Source organism: Neoarius graeffei, chromosome 18, assembly GCF_027579695.1.
Source record: "Neoarius graeffei isolate fNeoGra1 chromosome 18, fNeoGra1.pri, whole genome shotgun sequence".
NCBI classification, from domain to species: domain Eukaryota; kingdom Metazoa; phylum Chordata; class Actinopteri; order Siluriformes; family Ariidae; genus Neoarius; species Neoarius graeffei.
The window spans coordinates 64,499,744-64,524,891 of record NC_083586.1 but is presented as its reverse complement, the minus strand read 5'-3'; the positions used below and the strand labels follow the sequence as shown (position 1 = coordinate 64,524,891).

The 25,148-nt window shown below is 42.2% G+C and overlaps 1 protein-coding gene across 4 annotated transcripts in view; it reads right to left on the bottom strand.

Annotated features, from left to right (window-relative positions):
- b3gntl1 (UDP-GlcNAc:betaGal beta-1,3-N-acetylglucosaminyltransferase-like 1) overlaps positions 1-25,148 on the bottom strand; it is a 45,042-nt gene that overhangs the window by 16,272 nt on the left and 3,622 nt on the right. The window contains exons 3-7 of one of the 4 annotated variants that reach the window (XM_060899237.1): positions 22,808-22,907; positions 22,647-22,711; positions 13,388-13,453; positions 5,281-5,376; positions 1,976-2,082 (exon numbers count right to left, since the gene is read on the bottom strand). In XM_060899237.1, the coding sequence (XP_060755220.1) occupies positions 1,976-2,082; positions 5,281-5,376; positions 13,388-13,453; positions 22,647-22,711; positions 22,808-22,907 (434 nt within the window). The remainder of the gene's footprint in view (positions 1-1,975; positions 2,083-5,280; positions 5,377-13,387; positions 13,454-22,646; positions 22,712-22,807; positions 22,908-25,148) is intronic. The other 3 variants (XM_060899234.1, XM_060899236.1, XM_060899235.1) reach the window with 3 other exon arrangements.

The window sequence follows — 25,148 nt, the reverse complement described above, 5'->3', positions numbered from 1 at the left end:
GCTATTTTGAGGGCATAAGCGTGTTCACACCGACAATTATGGCAACATGCAGTGCATTATGAAACCCAGATGGTGCATCATCAGTCAAAGCGCCGGGTGTGAAATGCTGGACACTTCTCACCCTCAACAGTCAGCCATCTTGGCAATGTAACAGAAGGGAACACTAACCTGTTTTCAACCAGGTGGAGGAGGCCACGTCTGACGCCACTCTCGACATGATTTCCACACTGTGTGAAACGGAGGCACGCATAAGCAAGTGCTCCGAGAGCACAATATCCACCGCTGGCAACTCTGCCATAACTTTGGTAAAATGCGACCAAATTGAATGAAATTGCATGAAATTCCTCCAAAAACTGTGAGAGGAGTTGATTTCAGGGGAGTACCCTTCCTGGGACAGACGGACGGATGAACATGATCCCTCTTCGGGCCTTTCGGCCAGCGGGGGAAAATTAAAAACGTGTTAATCTTTAAGAAGCAAGCAACAGCTATTTTGGCAGGTGATACCACAATCCCAGTCAAATGTTGCGGTAAGCTAGCCGTGTTCGATCTGAGACGACACTACGCTTCACACACTACGCCAGGAAGTACACAGTGTTCATTGCACTAACAGAAGCAGTATACTATGATTAGACTAGTCACTATTTTAAAGGAGGTAATCATCAATGTTGGAGTTAGCACAAATGCTAGCCAGCTAGATTTTTGCTAACACTACTCACTATTTTAGTCCAAATTGCCTTGTGAAATGTTTAATGTTCACTACAGGAAAAGAGAACCAGCAGCCCCTCAGGCCTGGAACAGTAACGGTGTGGTCAGAGTGGCTCTGAGAAAGGAAACAAAAGACACACTTTCATGGAGGCGTCCAGGTTCCCCCCATTTTGCAGTAGTGTTGTAGAACTCAAGTCCGTTCTCAAGAACGCTTTTTGAAGGTCTCAGTCTCGACCGCATTTTTACTCGGTCTCGGATAGAGAGGACTCGGGATTTATTTCAAGACCGTTCAAGACCACAACTACGGGGATGTCACGAAACTGCCTGTGCACGGATTTATTTGTTAACATCATTACTGTGATTGGATGTAACTTCCTGCTTCAAAGGTGACAATTTCAAATTAGCAAATCATTCCTTACTGCTGGCGGCACGGTGGTGTAGTGGTTAGCGCTGTCGCCTCACAGCAAGAAGGTCCAGGTTCGAGCCCCGTGGCCGCCGAGGGCCTTTCTGTGCGGAGTTTGTTTGCATGTTCTCCCCGTGTCCGCGTGGGTTTCCTCCGGGTGCTCCGGTTTCCCCCACAGTCCAAAGACATGCAGGTTAGGTTAACTGGTGACTCTAAATTGAGCGTAGGTGTGAATGTGAGTGTGAATGGTTGTCTGTGTCTATGTGTCAGCCCTGTGATGACCTGGCGACTTGTCCAGGGTGTACCCCGCCTTTCACCCGTAGTCAGCTGGGATAGGTTCCAGCTCACCTGCGACCCTGTAGAAGGATAAAGCGGCTAGAGATAATGAGATGAGATTTTTTACGGCTAACGGCTGTCACCCCTCCCCAACCCCCCTTCACACACACTGGTCTGGTCCTGGTCTTGCCCTGCCTTGGTCTCGGTTTAGGTGGTCTTGACTACAACGCTACTTTGCATGTCATACTTCAAGGTGGAAAAATGACGTCATTACAACTTCCAAGGTACTACGAGCGCAGCATTACTCTACTGAACCAACTTGACGAAACCAAACATTTAACAGTGTGATTGGCCACCACCCAGTGATAACCTCAGATCGTTTACATTCAGTTGAGAAATTCTGTTTTGCCCTCATCTGCTCCAACAGTCACCTGCGCTGCATCTCCTCCTCAGGGCTGAGACGAAGAACATTTTGGATTGACGTTTGATGGTAGTATGGTTTGGCCGTATGAAATTCTTCAGCGTGCACTATCAAGACTCATTCCCAACAAGCCCAGACCCAATCTTGGGTCAGAGCTAAAGTATTCGCACCTCAGACTCACCTTGCCTCCTTCATCAAAAGGTCCGACTTTCTGGAACCAATGGCGCGAGCAGAACCATGTTGGCATGACGACCGTTGGTCCATGAGAGGTGTAGACCTGAAATGTGACATGATTCTGCATATAGTCATATAATCTCACACACACACACACGAAATCCCCTCCAGACACAGAGGGCTTTCGTAAGGTACGGGGTGATGAATTCTCCAAGTCATAAAATATCCATAGCTAATATTTTTCAGATGAATGCTGACCACTGGGCAATTCAGCTTATTCCAGACATACGGTGTATCATATTTCTCACTGTGTGTGTGTGTGTGTGTGTGTGTGTGTACAGACAGGTTTTAGCCTTTTACCAAAACCCAATGTCCCCATGTCCCCAGGATTTAATTTAAGAAGAAAGTAAACAGTGAGATACACCAGAGGTTTAAGCTTCACATTACTGAATGAGTCAAAGTGGAGCTGTAAATCAAAACTCGAAAGAAAACGTGATAGCTGTCGTTGTGGTTTTATTAACGTAACACAGTTCTGAAACCTCTCATGGGTGAAAGCTGTTGACCTCTGGACGCCCTGCGTGTGTGTGTGTGTGTGTTGGGTGGAGTGGTGGAATGGTGGAATGTGCAAACACACCCGACTGAAATCCGACACTATTTTTCATCAGAAAGTGACAGAGTTAAAACGTTGTAGACCTTCTTGTCATCGGACAAAAACAAATATGTCCATGTCCATCTCAGCAAACCTCCGAGAATCTGCAAAGAGCTGGAGTCAAACCAAACAACCAACAGGGGCTTTAATCGGGACTGTAACTCAGACAGAGATGGAGACCCTGCTGGAAAGACGACGATTTCTCCAGCTCTCCACTGAAATGTCGGAGTGGCTAATTCCTCAGATTCAATGGTCTGAGGAAACCAAAACTGCACTCTATGGCACAAATGCCAAGCAGTACATCTGGAGGAAACCAGGCATCTGGACAAGTTCCAGGGATTTTTTTTTTTCCAGCAGCAGCAACTAGAAGGTTTGTCAAAATTATTGGAAAGATGAACGGATATCTAATATTGACCTTTAAACCTTCAATACAATGTCCAAAAACTCAGCCAAGACAAAGTAAAAGTGGCTTTGCGACGAGTGTTTGAATTTCCTTGAGCGGCCGTGAACCTGACCATGTCACTGAACACCTCGATACAGATTATAATAATTACTGATACAGAGATGTTCCTCAGCCAACCTGATAGAGTTTATGAGGTTCTGCAGACAGGAACAGGACATGATCCATAAATCCAGCTGTGTTCCAGGTGTAGCACCAAACCCTACAACTGTAAACACCTACGAATGGGTTTCAATAAAGGGTTTGTTTTTGCTTATATGTTTAGAAAATAAAATTTACGTAAATCATTAAAATTATTTCTTAAAAGCTGTACTGCCTTTCAGATTTTTCAAGTGTAGGTCATAAAAAGAATTTTCCCAACACCCAGTTATTTTTGTTTAGTGACCGAAAGCTACGGAATTCGAAATCACAGACTTCCAATTTTACTATTATTATTTTTTTTTTATAGAGCAATTAATGAATTTCAGGCCACATGGCTCTAAATTCTCTGCTATTTTTTCCTGCTTCACCATGACGCAATTCAAGATACCACGTCATGCATCACATCACATGGTGGGCTTTCCCCGTTCACACAAGGCATTGTGGGATACAAATTTGAAACAGGAGAGAAAAACAGAGGACGTGAGTGTGCGAATGAAACGTGAAAGAGTGACTACAGTAACGGAAAGAAAGCGAGAAGAAAAGACGTTATGTTCTATACGAAGGAAAGGAAACGCAGGACCAAACTAATAAATATGGCACTCAGCGAGCACCTCGGTGTGATCAGCTGTTCGTTTAGCGACAGAATGATGGAACTGTCAGTGCACGCTCAAAGGGAAACCTGTAGATGGCAGTAATGCAACACTGTGGATGCCAGCTGCCGTAAAACCCAAAAGAAGAAGAAGAAGGTAAACCTGCGCATGCGCACACGGACTTCCTCTGTCTGCTTGACTGCGCGAAGTGAGCGATTTCATGCACATTATTTGCTTTAATCCCCTCAAATTAAATAACTTCCCAGCCACAGAATGGCCTGATATTTTGTGAGATATTACAGAAATAAACAGATATCACAATCACCACATTTCAGACGGAACTAAATTTCACCGATTTTATGAAATCAAAAGGCCGACTAGCTTTAAATAAAAAAATTAAAAAAAATTATGAATTTTTAATAAAAACTTGTGTTATTTCAGAAGTTATCTTTAGTATTATTTAAAAACATCTACATTTATATGATAAGCGACATTATTATTATTATTATTATTATTATTGTTATTGTTATTATTATGGAAGATATTCGGAGTGTAATTTAATAGTCTGACTTTCTGGAATACGTGTTGAAAGTGTGTGTTTGCGTGACAGGCTGTGCGTCATGTGGATGCTTTTGCTTCCCATAATCAGAACCGTGCCCTCCACTCTGACCCGAATTCCTGTCATGCTGCTGCTCTGCTCTTCTCAAATGGAACAATAATAAGACGTATTTAATGAACCGTGTGAGAGAATGTTCACAGTTAAATCCTTCACTAAGTGACTCGGTGGACGCAGCAGCTGCTTTCGGAATCTCAGTCATCTGTACGAGAGCGAGAGAATTTCAGACTCACAATCTGTCTCACTATGTTCTTATTCTCCAACACACACGCGCGTCAGGTATTCTGATCATTATGAGGACCTCACGGAGCAATTACATTTTTTTTTCCTCTTTGTCTCTCTCTCTCTCACATACACACACACAAGCCCCGCCTCTTTCTGTCTCCCTGTCTGAACTTCCGTACCTAAAAATGAAAACAATTCTCTCTAATGTTTTTCAGAATAATAATTGAAATACAAAAAAAAAAAAAAAGAAATAAATAAAATAAAAAAAAGACCCCACACACATACACGTCTGGAAAAGTTCCATTGATGTGTGTGTGTGTGTGTGTTAACAGCAGTCTCCAGGTACACATCCTGTTTCCAGTGACCTTTGACTCCGTGGCACGCGACCTCTCAAAGCATAACATGGCGCACCCTTTTCCTGACACACACACACACACACAGCCCTTTAGCACACATCCTGACGCAAACACGCTCATCTATGGCAAAGGAAGATGAAAGGTGACCATCAGCACTTCCCAAAGCTATAAATCACACAACACCCACTCAATAGTCACAGTGAAGGAGTGTGTGTGTGTGTGTGTGTGTGTGTGTGTGTGTGTGCGCGTGTGTGTGTGTGTTACCTGTGTAAGCAGTTGCTCTGGACTGAGTGTGTTGATCCACCTGGTGTAGCGCTCAGTGGAACCTTCTGGAATACGCCTCACCTGGCAACCAACAATCTACAACACACAACAGCGATGGCTTGGTCTCACACTTTCCAGTTTTTGTTTTTTGTCCCCCCCCCCCACCACTACACACTTTTGTTCTGGTGTCAAAAATCAAACTCACCCGAGGGGAAAAAGGTCAAACTAACCCTTCACCCTGATGGTAGCTGCTTCTTACGTAAAAGGTGAAGAGCAGACTCTTATTCCTGGAACGTTCTTGCCAAGCAAGCAGAAACAATCCTCCTTCACAATATAGTTACTGATGGAGAGCCTTCTAGGAACAGCTCCAAGTAGAACCATGAACTATTCAACTACCGCTGAGGAGACGACATATCCTGAGATGGAAGGAGGCCATTCTAGCTGCAAATGTCTGGTTTTTGGTGCAATATCTCCATACGGTAGGTGTATAGAGGCCCATTTCCAGCAACTATCACTCCAGTGTTCTAATTAGGGGTCGACCGATAATCGGCCTGGCCGATATATCGGGCCGATATTCTGCATTTTTAGGGTTATCGGTATCGGCCATAATTTCCACCGATGTGCCGATAACATGCCTTTTTGCAGCCATTTCGTTCCTAACGCGACTGTCACTGCACGTCCTTTCCTGCACTCGCCTCTCTGAGTTCAAGAACACAGTCCCGCCCACCACAACATCTGATTTGTTTGGCACAAGAGATATAGCCAATCGACACGCGCAGCTAAACACTCTGAACTGTTTCAAGGCGCCCGTATCAAGGTAAGGACACGCTGCTTTTCCCGCAATAAGTCACAAACGCACAAGTTGCAAAAGCACAACATCATTATATGTTTACATTCTTCATCTACTACTCGTTAAAATTGTCCACTTGCATCTGTGTAGCCAGGCAAACTTAGCTTACGGAAGGAAGCACTTGAATTAGCCTACAACCAACTAGTCTTGCTGAAACAGCATAACGTAGGCTGCAGTCATTTTTAAATCCCCATCTGGAAACGTTGTGAATGTGTCAGTAGTTCTACTCGAACAGTAGAATGACAGCCATACAGAGAGGTGGTCAAGGGAAGACGAAATAAAACGTAGTGTTTGTGTTCTGTAGGCTAGCGCAAGCCTACTGGCTATTTGTTATGGTGATGAGTAAACTTCATGACGTGACTCGTGCTCAGAAAGCGCATTGCACTTGTATGTTAGGTAACTTTATAAAGCGCTATTTGAACATTTAAACACGCCAGGTGTGACTAGTATTTATAATTCTTGCGCAAGTGATTCTCCTCGCTAGCGCTTCTGATTCGGAAAGCGATATACTCTTAAAGGAGCAGCCGCTCCTAATAGGGAGTGATAGCCTACTTTACTGTACGTTTGATTTTACTTTTTAAAAAATGCTGCAGGCAGCTCCCTACACTTGATTTGTTATTTAAAAACTACTTGAAGTTGGTAAGTCTTACTTAGTTCTTAGTGTAAAAGAATCCAGAGTGTATTTTCATTTATTTTCCACTGAAAATGGTGAGCTGTAATATACTAGGGAGTGATTTATTTTTTTATTGGTGAATATTTATTTTATTTCTCATTTTATTCTAACTAATGTTTGACTTTATTGTACAAATGCTGCTGGCATCTCCCTGCACAAAATTTCATGTTCAATTTTACAATTAAACATACATTTCATGGATATGAAGGTCTGTGTCAGTGTGTGCTATGTTTAATTTCATGTGAATTATAATGTTTACATTTATCGGTTGCACATATCGGTTATCGGCATCCCAATTCCATAATAATCGGTATCGGCCCTGAAAAAAAACACATCGGTCGATCCCTAGTTCTAATGGTACAATGTGTTTGCTCATTGCCTCAGAAGGCTAATGGATGATTAGAAAACCCTTGTACAATCATGTTAGCACAGCTGAAAACAGTTGAGCTCTTTAGAGAAGCTATAAAACTGACCTTCCTTTGAGCAGATTGAGTTTCTGGAGCATCACATTTGTGGGGTCGATTAAATGCTCAAAATGGCCAGAAAAATGTCTCGACTATATTTTCTACTCATTTTACAACTTATGGTGGGAAATAAAAGTGTGACTTTTCATGGAAAACCCAAAATTGTCTGGGTGACCCCAAACTTTTGAACGGTAGTGTATATTCTTTCATATAAACACTAGTAGGCCTTACTGAGAAATTCAAAGGCCTACAGAGCACAAAGAGGGGATTAGAAATAATCTTACATTTTTTTGAGTGTGCCGATTTAACAGTTTACCTAATTAGCATAATTAATGTGAATTAAATTCTAATTTGCATAATTGGTTGTGACTAATTTTGTATTCAGTATACAACTATCTGTGTTCCTGCCAATTTCCAGGTAAATATCTTGAAAAATAGAAAAGTTATGAAGAAAAACCATTTGATCTCGTTGGTTAATTAAGCCGTTTTTTTTTCAATCTTCTATTTGTAATATCTCAAGAACAGATAAACATATTTAAATTCTGTAAAACATCTGTTGTTCTGCATTCAATTCTGAATTCAGTGAGAGCAGATTCAAGCGATTTGGATCGAATTAGAATTTTCACCTAGGAGTCTGTTTAGAACCTTTAAAAGCCCAAACTGAAGAACTCTGGAGTGTTACAAGAGTGTCATTAGTGTTGGTGTTAAAAGTGGTGTTGAACAAGGGTTTACCACATTACCAATGTATAGAGTGGATTTCTGATTAGTTTAAAGTGATCTGCATTGAAAAGAACAGTGCTTTTCTTTCAAAAATAAGGACATTTCAGAGTGACCCCAAACTTTTGAACGGTAGTGTAAATGATTATTTTGATTAATATTCACAGCTTTCAAGGTGAACCTCAGAAAAACTGTCTGATCCACATCCAATAAACAATTCACATTAACTGAACTGAAATCAACACTTGCGTTTCTGACCTGTTTTTTTTTTTTATTTCATTCTGACCACTAAGATCTCAATATTTTTCACCAAAACAGCTCCAGTTCTATTCTAAAATAGTGATTTAGTTACAGGAATCAGTTTAATTTGAAAAAAATAAGTAGGTAAAGCTCTGAAAACTCACTTCAAAGTCTCCCGTGAATCAGAACATCAAACTAGCAGACGGAAAATTTTGATGAATCCTTCATCAGAAACCGTGAGAGCGAGAGAACATCCCTATAAAAGTGATCTGATTGATATTGACGAGTAATCCAGTGGAAAACCGATCAGGAGAGAGAGAGAGAGAGAGAGAGACTGACCACTTTCCCGTGACTCAAAAAAAAAAGCACCGGCAGTTTCCCGGCGTCCCACGAGCAGAGTTTTTACTCTGTTGTACCGACTTCAACCTGCCGTTACTCCCAAAGTACTGAACAGATCTTAACCAGATACATTTCTTTGGAAAGCAGAGATTATAAGCTTTTTAATGAGAGGATTCATGACAGAAAATATTCAAGGGTTAAAGGAGATACACAGAGCCATGGCTTCACTTTCGTGGTCACTCCGCTGAGCAGAGACATGAGACTGTCAGTTCAATTCCGTCCAATTCTCTCGACGGCTTTGTTCTCTGGCTTTATGTCGTAAGGTGGGGGCCTCCGTGGCCGACATGTTACTATCGGATTCACTTTCCGATGGTTTGAACTGATACGGTTCTCGGCAACCGCTCTCGCTTGCCGAGTCTGGCTTTGGTCTATAGCTGTCAAAGGCCTCGGCCTTAAAACCAGTTGCTGCAGTGATGTCATGTACTCAGGGCTGGCTGGCTCAGCCGGGCAGCTCGAATGCCAACTTTGAGGTCGATTTTAACTCTCAAAAATATATATTTTTTATTCCCAATTATGCAGCATACAACAGTCACGGATGGAGATACCATCCACTCAGAAATGTATTTAAAAATAAAGGTTCTGCATATCTCCTTTAAGCAATGACAGATTTGGAAACTTAGATGAGCATCTGCATGGACAATTTTCACACCACGGTCAGTGAGCGTCTGATACGCCTACCTGCATGGCTTTGGAGAAAAATGTTCCAAGTAGAACAGAAAGAAAGCCATCATTAAGGAAGAATTTCCCCCTAGTTAAGAGTGTACGCTGTCAAAAACCAGAGAAAAAAAAATGCATCCTTCATAGTTATATAGGATCAACACCACTTGAGTATTTTAGCCATTTTCTGTTCTTAGGTTCTTTGGTGTCAGAATGGAAATCGTGTAACACAGGATAACAAGAAGGCGGTTTAACGAACACTCATCGTTCTTCTCTCTTCATGCTGCTTTTCTCTTAATGGATGGAATTATAGCCGGAGGTGGTAATGAGCACCAGTAAAAAACAAACCACAGAAAGTTCCCCAGATTCCAGACACTGTACAGAACCCAGGGGTTTTCAGCAAACCACACTGCTGATGCAGCAGGGATGTGGACGCAAACACATGAAGAGAGGTTAGAAGTTAAGTTTAGCTCAACTAATGAACTTCCGCTAATATCAGAGAGCTCTAAGGCAAAATAAGGTGTTAAATTACAAACACATCACCAGTGAAACTGTTAGAAGTGATGAGGACAAATCCAAGCAGTTAATTAGGAGTATTAAAAAAAAAAAAAAAACTTTTGTCGAATACTGAACTTGCATGCGTTCCCTTCATCTCATCTCATCTCATCTCATCTCATCTCTAGCCGCTTTATCCTGTTCTACAGGGTCGCAGGCGAGCTGGAGCCTATCCCAGCTGACTACGGGCGAAAGGCGGGGTACACCCTGGACAAGTCGCCAGGTCATCACAGGGCTGACACATAGACACAGACAACCATTCACACTCACATTCACACCTACGCTCAATTTAGAGTCACCAGTTAACCTAACCTGCATGTCTTTGGACTGTGGGGGAAACCGGAGCACCCGGAGGAAACCCACGCGGACACGGGGAGAACATGCAAACTCCACACAGAAAGGCCCTCGCCGGCCACGGGGCTCGAACCCAGACCTTCTTGCTGTGAGGCGACAGCGCTAACCACTACACCACCGTGCCGCCCGCGTTCCCTTCAATGGAACATTTTTTTGAAGCTTTGCTTGACCTTATATCCATTGGGTATTTCAGAAAAAAAAAAAAAAGACAGGTAGGTAACTTTGACCCTTCCATCCCTCCATCCATCTCTTCTCCAATCCATTCACTCATCCATTAATCCATCCATTCATCCATCTCAGAAATCTGCCCAAGCAGTGATGAAACACCGGCACTTCAGCACCATTGTTTTGGACAGCCAGACGCAGCGTGGCCACTGGGCGGGGCCCACTGATCACATGCCTGGAGCCGCATAATTGGCGCCTAAATTCACCCCCTCAAGCAGCCAGGGGAGTGTAAAAAGGCACCGCAGCTTTCAGAGGTTTCAGGTTTCAGAGGTTCTCTCTCATCTTGCAGACATCAAGGATGATGATGAAGAGTTTGAGCACCCCGCACAGTTCGCCAGCGAACGCCCCCGCTTCCAAAGCCTCTAGATCACCGATGGGCTCCAGCGCAACCGGCCCCCGCCTGCGAGCTCGCTCTAGACCGGTTTGGGCTCTCTGCCCCCTGCCCAGACTGCACTGAATGCACCATTCATCCTCCTTACACTCTTCAGTCCCTAACTCTCCATTAAAGTTCATGCTACACTGAAGACTTGGGTTCTGCATCTGTCTTCTTCCCTTCACACAGCGAGTGCCATACCACCAATCCATCCATCTCTCCACCAATCCATCCAACCATTCATTCAATCATCCATTAATCTATCCATCTATACATCCATCCATCAATCTCTCCAGCAACCCATTCACACATCCATTAATTCATTCATCACACCATCCATCTATCACTCCATTAATCTATCCATCCATCTCTCCAGCAATCCATTCACACATCCATTAATTCATTCATCAATCCATCCACCCAGGTATTACTCCATTAATCTATCTATTCATCCATCTCTCTACCAATCCAATCACCCATCCATTAATCCACTCAATCCATCTATACATCCATCCATCCACAAGTCCATTCAATCATCCACTAATCTATCCATCCATCTATCCATCCATTAATTCATTCATCAATCCATCCATTAATCTCTTCACCAGTCAATTCACTCATCTATTAAGCCATTCATTCATTCATCCATTCATCCCAGCACCAATCCTATCACTCATCCAGCCATCCAAGTCCATTCATCCATCCATTAATCTATCCACCCATCCATCTCTCCACCAGTCCATTAATCCATCCATCCATCCATCCATCCATCCATCAGTCCATTTAATCATCCATTAATCCAGGCCTAGAAATTCAGATATTTTTTTCACCAGCCAGCCGGACTAATTACCTTCCAAAGTAACTCGCCAAACAGAAAATCAACTCGCCAAAATTTGTTCATGTCTGAATTTTACTTCTGTCAAAAATAACGCGAGAGAGTAGTTACCATTGTTCATGACTAATGTGCATTTATTTCAAGACCCGAGTATTTTGATACTGTTGTTAACACAGAGCACCATAATATAATATCAACAAATAATAATATATTGGAAAACTTGGTGTATGAGTATTGAAAACAAATATACTTACTATCATGACTATAGCACCCAAAATATGTCCAACATGCTTTCTGTATTTAACCGTTTATGAGAGAGAAAGCATTCGGAGCTTCATGTTGACTAGGAATCAACTTGAAAAAAAATTAATTATTCCATAAAAATCGTATCGCAGCCAAGGCCGACCCTGCTCCCACGTTTGCTTATAAGTCCTTTGTCGTTTCTCCTTCTCATACACTTTATCGGCGGCCTTTTTCTCCTCTTCAGACCGAGGTCGCTTTGTCCCCGTCTCTGGCGGTTTCTGTACACCTTTCACAAAATTCCACATCGCAACGTAGCTTTGGCAGAAGTAGATATAAACAACAACAAAAAAAAAAACCATACGTGTTTAAATGGGCGATAATGTGGCCACATCTATTGAATTTGATAACGTGATATGGCAGCGGGGGCGTGGCCAAGCGTCGGTCTGTGAATGGAGGGCGGAGTCAGGGAAGGTAAGTGGTGGAATCATTGCACCTGATGGGGATTAACCTGTGTTTGTGTGTCTTCCCCAGTGACCGCGCCCTTTAAAAGGAGAGGAGAGCAGAGAAAGGGAGCTCTCTCTCTCTCCCCAACCAGAACACGTGTGTGCACACGCGCGCATGTGCGGGGCTGGGAAGTGATAAAAGGCTGAAAAGCTAGCAATAAATAGTTCATTGAGAACTCAGTTCTGGCCTGCCGTGCTTCTGTGCTCCACCCACCTGGTCCAATATGACACGTGATTACCGCGATATTCAGCGAGATGCGTTATATGCATGCGCAGTAGTGAAAAAACCGACAGTCTGACTCGTACACGATATGATTCGGAATTCTTCGGTAGTTTCCGTCCTGCCGATAAACACATTGATTAACACAGACACGGCACGCGCTTAATATGTGGCGGCTTTAGCTGACGGTGTGTCTGAATCTTCGCTTCATATATATATTTTATTTTCAGCTAGCCAGCCGGGCTGCCTAGTGACAGGAATTACCCGCCAAATGACAAATTAAGTCGCCTTGGGCGACCGGACCACTGCGAATTTCGAGCCCTGCATTAATCTATCCATCCATCTCTCCAGCAATCCATTCACACATCCATCAATCCATTCATCCCAGCACCAATCCTATCACTCATCCATCCATCTATTAATCTAGCCACCCATCCATCTCTCCACCAGTCCATCCACTCATCCATTAATCCATCCATCCCTGCACCAAACCATTCACTCAATCAATCAATCAATCAATCAATCAATCAATCAATCAATCCATTCAACCACCCATCCAGTTCACCTGACAGAGGCGCACACTGTCTCAGTAAAGGTGTTCAGGAGTTAGAACACCATGTACGGCATGAACGCGTGTTACCATTTGAATTAAACACAGCAGGTCCAATGATGTGGTCAGGGGTTTGGACTTTAACTTGACTTGGACTATCCTATCTATGATGTGATGCCTGCAGATGAGTTACGCCTGTCTCAGTCTCCGCCAGTGATACATGTCCATGTGTAAATATGAACAACTCACAGTATTGGGGTTCAGGACGGCAGCTTCATACTGCAGTCTCACTCTCTGGGGCATCATGACATCATCCTGAAAAACAGACCCGCAAAATCAAATGTGGTTTACATGAATGTATACGTGAACGTGTTTACTCTACAGCAAACTCAAAGAGCTGTGAAGTGGTTTGGACAGGAGAGATTCCTTCAACCGAAACATGAACGCTGTATTTAACACGGATATTGATATATTGTGATTTTTTCACTGGAATTTAAATTTAAGTAGTTCCAGGGAGGAAGTCTCCATCTCTTGGACAATAATGTAACTGATGCATCATCTCTGCGTTTTCATTACACCGTGCCCACTGTTGTTGTATTCATGATTTCGGAAAATTTTAGAAAGCTTGAAGTTCCTGACTTTTATCAAGATGGAAGAACCCATTCAAATTCTGTTAATGTTTGACACCAAGTATAGCTACGGGGTAATTTTAGTTATTGGTGTCTTGTTTATATGATTTAACAGTTACGTGCTATTACCTAGCTTATGCACGACCCAGCGATGTGTCAAAAACATGGAAGTCCAGCATCATGAAGTTCAAGATAACCAAGATGCGCTGAGGTTCGCCAACAATATGCCAATTAACAAAATGACAGTACTAGCAAAACTCTCCCTTCTCCTTTAAATCTAGACCGCCTTTCAGATTTTTTAAGTGTAGGTCATTAAAAGAATTTTCCCGACACCCAATTATTTTTGTTCAGTGACCAAGCGCTACTGAATTCAAATCACAGGCTTCCAATTTTATTAGTTTTTTTAATAATTTAGAGCCATGTAGCTCTAAATTCTGCGCTATTTTTTCCTGCTTCACCATGACCCAATTCAAGATACTACATCATGCATCACATCACGTGGTGGGCTTTCCCTGTTCACGCAAGGCATTGTGGGATACAAATTTGAAACAGGAGAGAAAAATGGAGGACGTGAGTGTGCGAATGAAACGTGAAAGAGCGACTACAGTAACGGAAAGAAAGCGAGAAGAAAAGACGTTATGTTCTGTATGAAGGAAAGGAAACGCAGGACCAAACTAATAAATATTGGTGCTCAGTGAGCACCTCGGTGTGATCAGCTGTTCGTTTAGCGACAGAATGATGGAACTGTCAGTGCACGCTCAAAGGGAAACCTGTAGATGGCAGTAATGCAACACTGTGGATGCCAGCTGCCGTAAAACCCAAAAGAAGAAGAAGAAGAAGGTAAACTTGCGCATGCGCACACGGACTTCCTCTGTCTGCTTGACTGCGCCAAGCGAGCGATTTCATGCACATTATTTGCTTTAATCCCCTCAAATTAAATAACTTCCCAGCCACAGAATGGCCTGATATTTTGAGATATTACAGAAATAAACAGATATCACAATCACCACATTTCAGACGGAACTAAGTTTCACCGACTTCATGAAATCAAAAGGCCGACTAGCTTTAAACATCTGGAACAAACTTCACCTTCCACAGTTTTTACTTGAATGCTGAGTAAAACTGCAACTTGAAGAAGTCACTATGATCAGCAACCACCAGCAGTTAAATAAAGGGAGTGTGTGTGTGTGTGTGTTGTGTCTGGGAGCAGTTACAAAAGGTCAGAGGTCATGACTTTTGCTTGTTCACTTATAGCCCAGACACTTAAAACAACAAATGAACAAGACTCAGACAAAACATGCACACAACAGTGCTTTCGACATCTGCTTCTGCATGTCAGCTGTTCTGCGACTCACTTGCACAGATAAACACCATTTTTTGTCAATCTCTCTCTCTCTCTCACACACAGAAAGAGGAGGATAAACAAAAACAGTCTGAAGACATCATATGCTATTAAAAATACCAAACAGAAAAACTGGAAGAGAGCATAACCAAGCAAATAAAAATTAATACAGTTAGGATTATTATTTCAACAATAAATCACCATCTTCAACAAGTGATCTCCCAAGATATCCATAAACACCATCATATCCAAGATCCAGCTTAAGACCCATGAAAATACATACGCTATTATTAACATACATCCAATGATTCCTGCTCGTGCTCAAAACAGACCCAATAAAAAGTTCAGCAGCATTAAACCTTGTTGCCTCATTGGGGAATTTGTCCAAAAGACAACTGAAAAAACATCTGAAAGCTGAACAACACTTTCCCAACGGCAAGAACCATTTAGCTGACAGAGAAAACAAGCTGTGTATTCATATACACTGCACCAAAAAGGTCAAAGTAGGATTCATTCATCAAACCAAAACACTACCCCGTCCCTAATACCAAGATCAAGGTACTCAATTGCCTCTTTTCCACCAAATCAGTTCCAGGGCTGGTTCGGGGCCGGTGCTGGTGCTGGTTCACAACTCGTTCAACTTGCGAGCCAGCTGAGAACCAGTTTGCTTTTCCATAGCTCACGGTGCTAAGGGGAGACACGTCATTACGTCGCTGTATACATCAGTTACATCGCTGCGTTTGCATGAACCTTGGCGCGAATATCGAAGCAAAAACAACACGGAAGAAGCAGCAGCAGCAGCAACAATAATAATGATGGCTGACTTCGCGTTTGTACAGCTGCTACTTCTCGTCGCTTAAAAATGGCGATCTTTCGCGGTCTTGTTATTGTTGTTGGTCTTAACAACTCCGCCCCCCCGCTGACGTAAGCGGTTCTTTCCTCTGGCCCAGCAGAGAGTTGGCGCTAGCCTGGAACCGGTTTTTCTGGCCCCAGAGCCAGTTCTTTGTCAGTGGAAACAGAAAACCCGGTTCCAAACTAAGCACTGGCCCCGAACCAGCCCTGGAACTGCTTTGGTGGAAAAGGGGCAAATGTCTGCTTGAAGGTACTGCTGATACTAATGGAGGTCACAAGTTCATTTATCCACTGAACACTCGTAGAAGGTCACCTAGCTGATTGAACTCCAGTCAAAAGATGCACAGTACAGCATCACATGATTGATATAAAAGCAAAACTGAAGAAATGACGTGCGTTTCCAAACATACCGAGAGAAAACACTATCCAGATTCGAGTGCCGCCAGATCTCATAGCTGGAACAGGGGTCAGCCACGGCCTAAAGGTTAGAGAAGCAGGCTTGGGACCAAAAGGCTTGGGACTATGGCCGAAGTGCCCTTAAGCAAGGCACCTGGACCCTTCCTGGGTGCTGTAGTGCTGCCCACTGCTCTGGGTGGGTAGGCATGCACCCTCTCAGATGGGTTAAATGCAGAGAATCCTGATTTCCCTCGGGGACGAATATAAAAAAAAAAAAAAACATGGCTTTGTGTTTTGATCTGCTACATAGCCTGGACTGTTGCACTTAACTAGCCGACTAGATCACCATTTTATTATCTTAGCTGTCATTCTTTAACCTAGCCAATAACATCCATCCATTATTTATACCGCTTATCCAGGGTCACAGGGAAGCTGGAACCAAACCCTGGGCAGGTCACCAGTATCTCACAGGGCTAACACAGAGATGAACAGACATTCACACCTATGGGCAATTTAGATTAGCCAGTTGACCTAATCTACATGTCTTTGGACTGTGGGAGGAAACCCACACAGACACGGGGGAACATACAAACTCCATACAGAAAGGCCCCAGTTGACCACAAGGTTCAAACCCAGAACCTTCTCGCTCTGAGGCAATAGTGATAACTACTGCACCACCGTGCTGCCCAGCCAATTATATTGAAAAAAAAAAAAATCTAGACTGGAAAACTGGCTGTTGGCACTTTTCTTTGCCTGGTGTGTTTAGTGGGGGCAAACATGGCCTCAAGGTTAAAGAAGCAGCCTTGGCCCCAAAGGATTGCCCGTTAGATTGCCAGGATCAGCAGGAAAATTCATGGCTGAAGTGCCCTTGAGCAAGGCACCTAACCCCCAACTGCTCCCCAGCTGCTGGGTGTGGATGGTATGTTTAGGTATTTAATTTATCCTTTTTCGAATACTGCAACAGTTTTAACAGATCTGAAGATGATCCCTTATGGACTTGTAAAGCAAAGGGGAATCTCTATGTTGTCTGTTTGGATATTCCTTTACGTAATATCCATACTGCCTTTTAAGGGCATCCATGGCCTGAAGGTTAGAGAAGCAGCCTTAGCCCCAAAGGATTGCCGGTTCAATTCCCAGGACCGGCAGGGAAATTAATGTCTGAACTGCCCTTGAGCAAGGCACCTACTGTAACCCCCACCTGCTCCCCAGGTACTGAACCTGTATGCTGCTGTAGATAAGAGCGTCTGCTAAAGACCTGTAAATGTCATGATATTTCACATTTGCCTCCCCAATGGTTATTTCAAAAAAATTTGCAATGGATTGCTGACATGACATTTTCGTCCAACCTGATTCAAGTTCTTGCACCCAGAGATGCCACTCCAGTATTCTGGGTCTGTGTACCCCCATCCATTCAGCCACCCTGTACGAATGGACGAGAAGAGGGGCAAAACCAAACAGCTGAAACATGGCTAATGGCTTTGTGTTTTGATGTGATAAATAGCCATAAACTCGTTCAATCAACTCAGTGACCCTCTGCAAATGTTCAGCTATTAAATGAACCAGTGATCTCCATTAGTACCAGCAGTACCTTCAAATGGACACTGGGTACCTTGATCCTCGTATTAGGGAAGGGGTATTGTTTTGGTATGAGAAGAGGGGCACGGCTGGTGGTTATCAGATCTAGGTCCAATGGCATTCCAACTACAAGGTCTAGAACAAGTTTTGCTCGAGCTCAAGTCTAAAAAGAGTTGGTAGTGCAATACTGAGAAATGTCATGGAGTCTTTTCCAAAGACCTTCAACTTGGAACCTTTCATATAGGCCTGTCGCGATATTCAATATACCGACTTATTGTACGGTAAATGAAAATAGAACTCAATAATTTTTTACCGCGATTTTGGCATTTACATGCTGTATATCTACATGGGGAAGTCGCCAGAGTATTAGCATGACCCATTGACTGAATAAAACGCTGAGCTGTTTTCTGTCGTCTCACACGGCTCTCAGTCAGAGGCGGGGCCTCCCAGCATGCAACAGTTATCCAGCCAGAGGATCCACTGAATGGGGAAAAGTCAACAACACGTTGCTCTGTTGTACAGACCATAGACGTAGAATTGGGTATGGACGTGTCCCTACCAATATTTCTGATTGAAGGGGGAGAAAAATAAAAATAAAAATCACGCTCCATGCGCGGTACACAAATGGTTACTGTAGGTTTCCACTGGGTGAAACACCACGCAAAATTTGCTCATGAATATTTGCTCTGGGGGCGTTTGCAAAAACAGCAAGCAAGTTCGGCTACCATGTCAATTAGCAAGTGCGATTGCAGTGCAGTGCAAACTGTCCTTGAGGAATGTAACGTTAGATTAGCTTGTAAAATTAATCAGTTAACAACAGTTCATAACTGTTTTATTATTATTATTTATGAATTACTACAGTTCTGAACTTCAAATGTTAAAAGTCTGGCCTTTGGAGAGATGATGGATCTCTTGGTGGAACACAATGGAGCAAAAATATTGTGTCCCTCTAATGACCAGAAGTTGGCACCACTGGGGGTTGGCATTGGGTTTTTGTCCCCACCAGTGTTAATACCAAACCTGCGCCCTCGCCTACATGTTCTCTCGTTCTAATTGTTGTGACTTTTATCCAAGTGACAGCTGGCAATATGTTATTTTGCACTTTGTTTATCTGGGTACTAATCTTTGAGAAACTGGATTGGCAGAATGTTGCCTGTAAAGAAAAGAATGTCTTTATTACCCTGTGCCAAGTTAATATTTACTTAAACTACCGTTCAAAAGTTTGGGGTCACCCAGACAATTTTGTGTTTTCCATGAAAAGTCACACTTTTATTTCCCACCATAAGTTGTAAAATGAATAGAAAATATAGTCGAGACATTTTTCTGGCCATTTTGAGCATTTAATCGACCCCACAAATGTGATGCTCCAGAAACTCAATCTGCTCAAAGGAAGGTCAGTTTTATAGCTTCTCTAAAGAGCTCAACTGTTTTCAGCTGTGCTAACATGATTGTACAAGGGTTTTCTAATCATCCATTAGCCTTCTGAGGCAATGAGCAAACACATTGTACCATTAGAACACTGGAGTGAGAGTTGCTGGAAATGGGCCTCTATACACCTATGGAGATATTGCACCAAAAACCACACATTTGCAGCTAGAATAGTCATTTACCACATTAGCAATGTATAGAGTGGATTTCTGATTAGTTTAAAGTGATCTTCATTGAAAAGAACAGTGCTTTTCTTTCAAAAATAAGGACATTTCAAAGTGACCCCAAACTTTTGAACGGTAGTGTAAGTGCAATTTTTAAGAGTCATAGGTTGTATTTTATTTATTGAGTGGTTTTGTTTGATTGTTGTTTTATTTCTTTAGGTTATTTATTTATATATTTTTTATGCTCCACTCTTGAATTGAACAAGTTGACGATTAAAAAGTTTACTGTTCTTTGAAAGGGTGTATTTGCATGATCGTTATTATTTTACTAGCGGCATAAAATTGTCTTGAAAAGACGTCAACAATATCGTTTATCGTAATAATTTCTGAGACAATATATCGTCCAACAAAATTTGTCATCGTGACAGGCCTACTTTCATAAAAAGAAAACCTTCTGTTGTTGAGTTTTACACAAACTATTAAGGTTCCCTCCTGAGGGACAAATCAAAAGACCGTACCATCAAGAAGAAGAGAAAGTTCTAGATGAGCGATTCTCAATCCTGGTCCTAAAGAACCACTGGCCTGGATCTAACTTATCAGTGAACAAACTTGGACTCGATTAAACTAAGTGAGTTAGGGGAAAGAAAGTTCCAGAACCAGGACGGAGAAACTGTTCTAGAAAAAAAAAAAGTCTATCTAAAATGTAAATGCTCTTTTAATTTAAAAGAGTAAAACAGGTCTTCACCAAAGCTCCCAGAGGAACCTCACCCTGCTGCAAGTCCTCTAATAAAATGCGGTCAAGTTTAGCACTCAGTTCAAGCTGGATAAAGTGCGTCTCCATTTCTGGAGCTTGAATAGTGACCTGTTCACAAAATGCCCTTTTCTCCCATCACCCCTCGACCGTCCATTAAAATCTGTCCTGCAAACACGTCACATTAAAATGCCAATACGATGGCCTACTCGGAAAAACTGACACTCTGACTGTGACAAAGCCCAGCTGGAGGTCTGAATATCTCACTGGAGAAAGAGAACACGTGGTGACTCTGCTGGTAAAATATTTGGACATGGGGCAACAATCAGTTTTGTCAATAAACCAGTTAGCCGACTGACGATGCAATGTTTCCGTGGAGAAAGCATGGTTTCAGGTGTGGGCCTGATGGTCTTGTCATGGTTGGAGAACGTTGGCTTCACAGGCTGGCCAAGAACACATTACATCTGCTCTGTAAAACCTTGACGATTGGCTCCACTTTCGCAACTCTAAACTTGACCAAAAGGGTTGTGAAAATCAAATGTGAGAACATTTCTCTTCTCTGCATCCTGAGCCTGGCAGCGTGGAACATTGTGACTCATAGCTGGAGCAAACGGAGAACTGGGTGAAGAGAAGCAGATGCAGCAATGAGCTCTGTGTTACTCAATCTGCACATCTTACTCAACCTCCGTTCACACACACACACACACACACTATCTTGTAGCTATACTTTGGACAAAATCAAGGGGTGAGCAATTCCAGCATTATGGACATGACACTTGAACACAAAATGGCAACAAATGACCCAGTGCATGTTTTATTGTCTCCCAGTATTTAAACAGGTGTTGCATATTTTAAGGCTGTACCATACTGGAGAAGAGATAGAACAAGAACAATTCCCATAGTACATCTAGGGCATGCCAGAAAACGGCAATAAAAGATGCGTTATGGATGTGACAGAAAAAGTATCACTTTTCTTGGGTGACTGTACATTTTTATCAAACTCTGTGAAATTGTAAACCTAATGTCGAAATGGAGATATCCATTTGATAGAGGGGTCCAAGGTGAATATTAAAAAAAATCTTTGTTTAAAATATTTTGTATTTCATGCAGAGTTTCAGAAGAATAAGTCAGCGTTATGGATGTGACGAAATTCCGTTATGGATGTGACGCGTCTGAAATAGACATGGCATATGTTTAGAAAATCAGCAATTTAACCACCATAACCCTTTGAAAAACTCTCTAAATATCAGCTAAAACTATCAAAGTTCTTAAATAATATTTAGGATGGCTATTGTTTTGCTGTTTTGTGGATTTTAGCATACGTTTCTGTGGCTTGTGGCAATAATATAGAATTGTACATGATCAAAGTTGATTTTAGCTTGGGTTTTACATTATAAGAAAGAAAGACTGACATATTAAGGCGAAGGGAACAATTCTAGTGACAAATTGGTTCAACTTATTCACATCTGTAAAATACAGGCCTAGGTGATATCTCTGGGAGTGGTTTTGATTTATTACATGTTGCTTTATTCTTGCAGGGTGAGGTTGACATTTACATGGAATTGCCCGGGTGCCAAAACTTGCAAAGAGACAGATTGACTATAATCAGTAACTAAACACATTACACGGTGTGGCGTGCAGAGCGGAGAGAAAGGCCAATGAGTGTAGAAGTGTCTTTCTGTCTCTCTATCCGTCTGTCTCTTTAAACATATCAGTTTGCTTCGCTATCTGTATCTCCGTCTATTTCTCTTCTTCTGTCTCCGTCTTTTCCCTTCCAATCTGTCTCTCTCGCACTCTAGTTACTTATGTCTCCCTCTGTCGATCTGTCTCTTGGCCTGTCTCACTACCTCACTTTGTCTCTCTGGATCTGTCTGTCTGCCCTCTCTCTAGTTGTGTCTCTCATTTTCCCTCTGAATTTATGATATTTCTGCCATTTCCAGTCTCTCTCTCTCTCTCACACACACACACACACACATTCCTGAAAATGGGAAACAGTGCATTTCCAGGTGCTTGGTGTTTCTTGTGTGTGTTTTGGCTTCTGTACCCTGGACAGGATTCATATTTGTGTATCTCTCTCTCTCACACACACACAGTATAATATATGGTATCTGGCATGTTTTTGAGAATGTTCAGTTGGCAGGCTTGAGTGCACGTGTGTAAAAAACATCTATGATGGATATCGCAGTGATTCAAGCCACTTCTTTCCCACGTCAGCACAAAATGGCCTGATATTTCCGACTGGCCTCCACACACACAAAACTTGTTAATCTTTTTTTTTTTTTTTCCCTGACAGATTTGTCCAACACCTGCTTCAGCACCACATCTTCACAGATCTACTAGACGTCTCTCTGTCTTTCTCACACACACTCACCGCGTCCTGGAAGCAAAGGAATCGTCCAGAGCTTTGAGCCACAGCTTTGTTTTTGGCAAACCCAACTGAGGACAGAAGGAGGGACACACATTAGTGCTAAAGTACTAACCGTGTGTGTGTGTGTGTGTGTGTGTGTGTGTGTAATATAACCACACGCACACCTCCTCTTGGTCTGTCTGTGTTATGGCCTGATATCACCATGGTAACGCCTCTCATCCTCAGCCTCTCTCTCCAGCTTTCAGCAATCGCTCTGGAATTATCCTGAGAGAGACAAATTTAAAAAGATTTAGGGGGAAAATTATTCAATTCCAATCTACACAAAACTCACAGCACAGTGTTTTCCCCAGGAAAAAATTCAAGTCCTAAATTCTGGCATGATAATACACAGACAATTGAGCGCCAACAGCGCGAAGCGAAACTAGGGGGGTCCGGAGGCGTGGCCCCTCTGAAAATTTTTTGAAAATCCATTTACATACTGATTGATATTTGTGTTAAACAAGCCGTCTTTTTTTTCCAATGTTTGTGCTGATTCTATCAAAGTAATATGTCCGCGTGGTATGATGGAAACAAACTGTAATCTGTTGGCTGTGTCAAGATCACGTGTTCAAACCGTCCAATAAAAACATCGAAAGAAAACGTCAGACATCACGGAATTTTCCGATTCATTATAAGCGATCTCATTGGCTGCCGATGTTGTCCCCGACCAGATGGACAAAGCCGACTGCATGGATTAAAGTTTTCCGTCGCTACGACGGATTTCCGTCAACTGGGAGCGCTAAAGGTCAATAATGAGATTGATGCAGATCCGAGGAAGAAAAAAAAGGGGGGGTAGGCCCATAGGTCTGACACTGATGTGATTTAGAACTTCACCAAGCTGCTGTGATTGCCTGTTGTTGAACCCTTTCTTGTGCTATGTTTGAGTATATGTAAAGGAATAAGTTGTTGCGCTAGATAGGAATAAATAAATAAATAAATAAATACAGCCTCCGCTACTGTCTAGTCCCGGGGAGGCTCGGCGTGGGCCACTGATGAAACTATTTGGCTGTCCTACTACTAGGCGACTAGGTTACTTGTCTACTACTAATACTACAGTAGGCCTTTTGTAGTAGTAGTAATAATGATATTTGCCTATTGAAAGGTGATCAGGTGAAAAGTTGAAGCCGCAGCAAGACCTTTGCTATTAAGCCTTTTGTAGGTTAAACAGGCTTCGGCAGACAACGTTCTGGAAAGGCTGTGTTTTTCTTTGGTTTGATTAGCCTACGATTTAATCTTTAAACATTATGGTTTCAGCAGTTCGCTTAAACATTGGAGGCTGCAGAGTCGGGCTGCAAGATTTCCCGACACTTGTTTAAGATGCCAAACTTCATAGTAAGGAGAAAATAATTCCACAGTAGGGCAATTCCATGTAAATGTCAACCTCACCATGCAAAAATAAAGCAACATGTAATACATCAAAACCACTCCCAGAGATCTCACCTAGGCCTGTATTTTACAGATGTGAATAAGTTGAACCAATTTGTAACCAACCTAATATGTCACTGTCAGTCTTTCTTTCTTATAATGTAAACCCCAAGCTAAAATCAACTTTGATCATGTACAATTCTATATTATTGCCACAAGCCACAGAAATGTATGCTAAAATCCACAAAACAGCAAAACAATAGCCATCCTAAATATTATTTAAGAACTTTGATAGTTTTAGCTGATATTTAGAGAGTTTTTCAAAGGGTTATGGTGGTTAAATTGCTGATTTTCTAAACATATGCCATGTCTATTTCAGACGCGTCACATCCATAACGGAATTTCGTCACATCCATAACGCTGACTTTTCCTTCCGAAACTCTGCATGAAATACAAAATATTTTAAACAAAGATTTTTTAATATTCACCTTGGACCCCTCTATCAAACGGATATCTCCATTTCGACATTAGGTTTACAATTTCACAGAGTTTGATAAAAATGTACAGTCACCCAAGAAAAGTGATACTTTTTCTGTCACATCCATAACGCATCTTTTATTGGCGTTTTCTGGCATGCCCTAGATGTACTATGGGAATTGTTCTTGTTCTATCACTTCTCCAGTATGGTACAGCCTTAAAATATGCAACACCTGTTTAAATACTGGGAGACAATAAAACATGCACTGGGTCATTTGTTGCCATTTTGAGTTCAAGTGTCACGTCCATAACGCTGGAATTGCTCAGTATTTAGTGCCTCGTCAGTCTCAAAAATTAATAGTGAAGGAGCAACGTGAATTAAGTCCCAAAAAAACATCAGATGTGGTCTGATTAACCCTTTAAGAGGGATATAAATAAGTGGGTTTTGTTTTATAACTCGTGCCTCACTTCCTTGTTCTATTTGGTGACATGACATTGAATCACTGTTTTCTGTGTGCGTGCAGTGTTTTCCCCAGAAAAAAATTTAAGCCCTAAATTCTGGCATGATAATACAGACAATTGAGCGCCAACAGCGTGAAAGCAAGCACCGAAGGCGTGAAACGA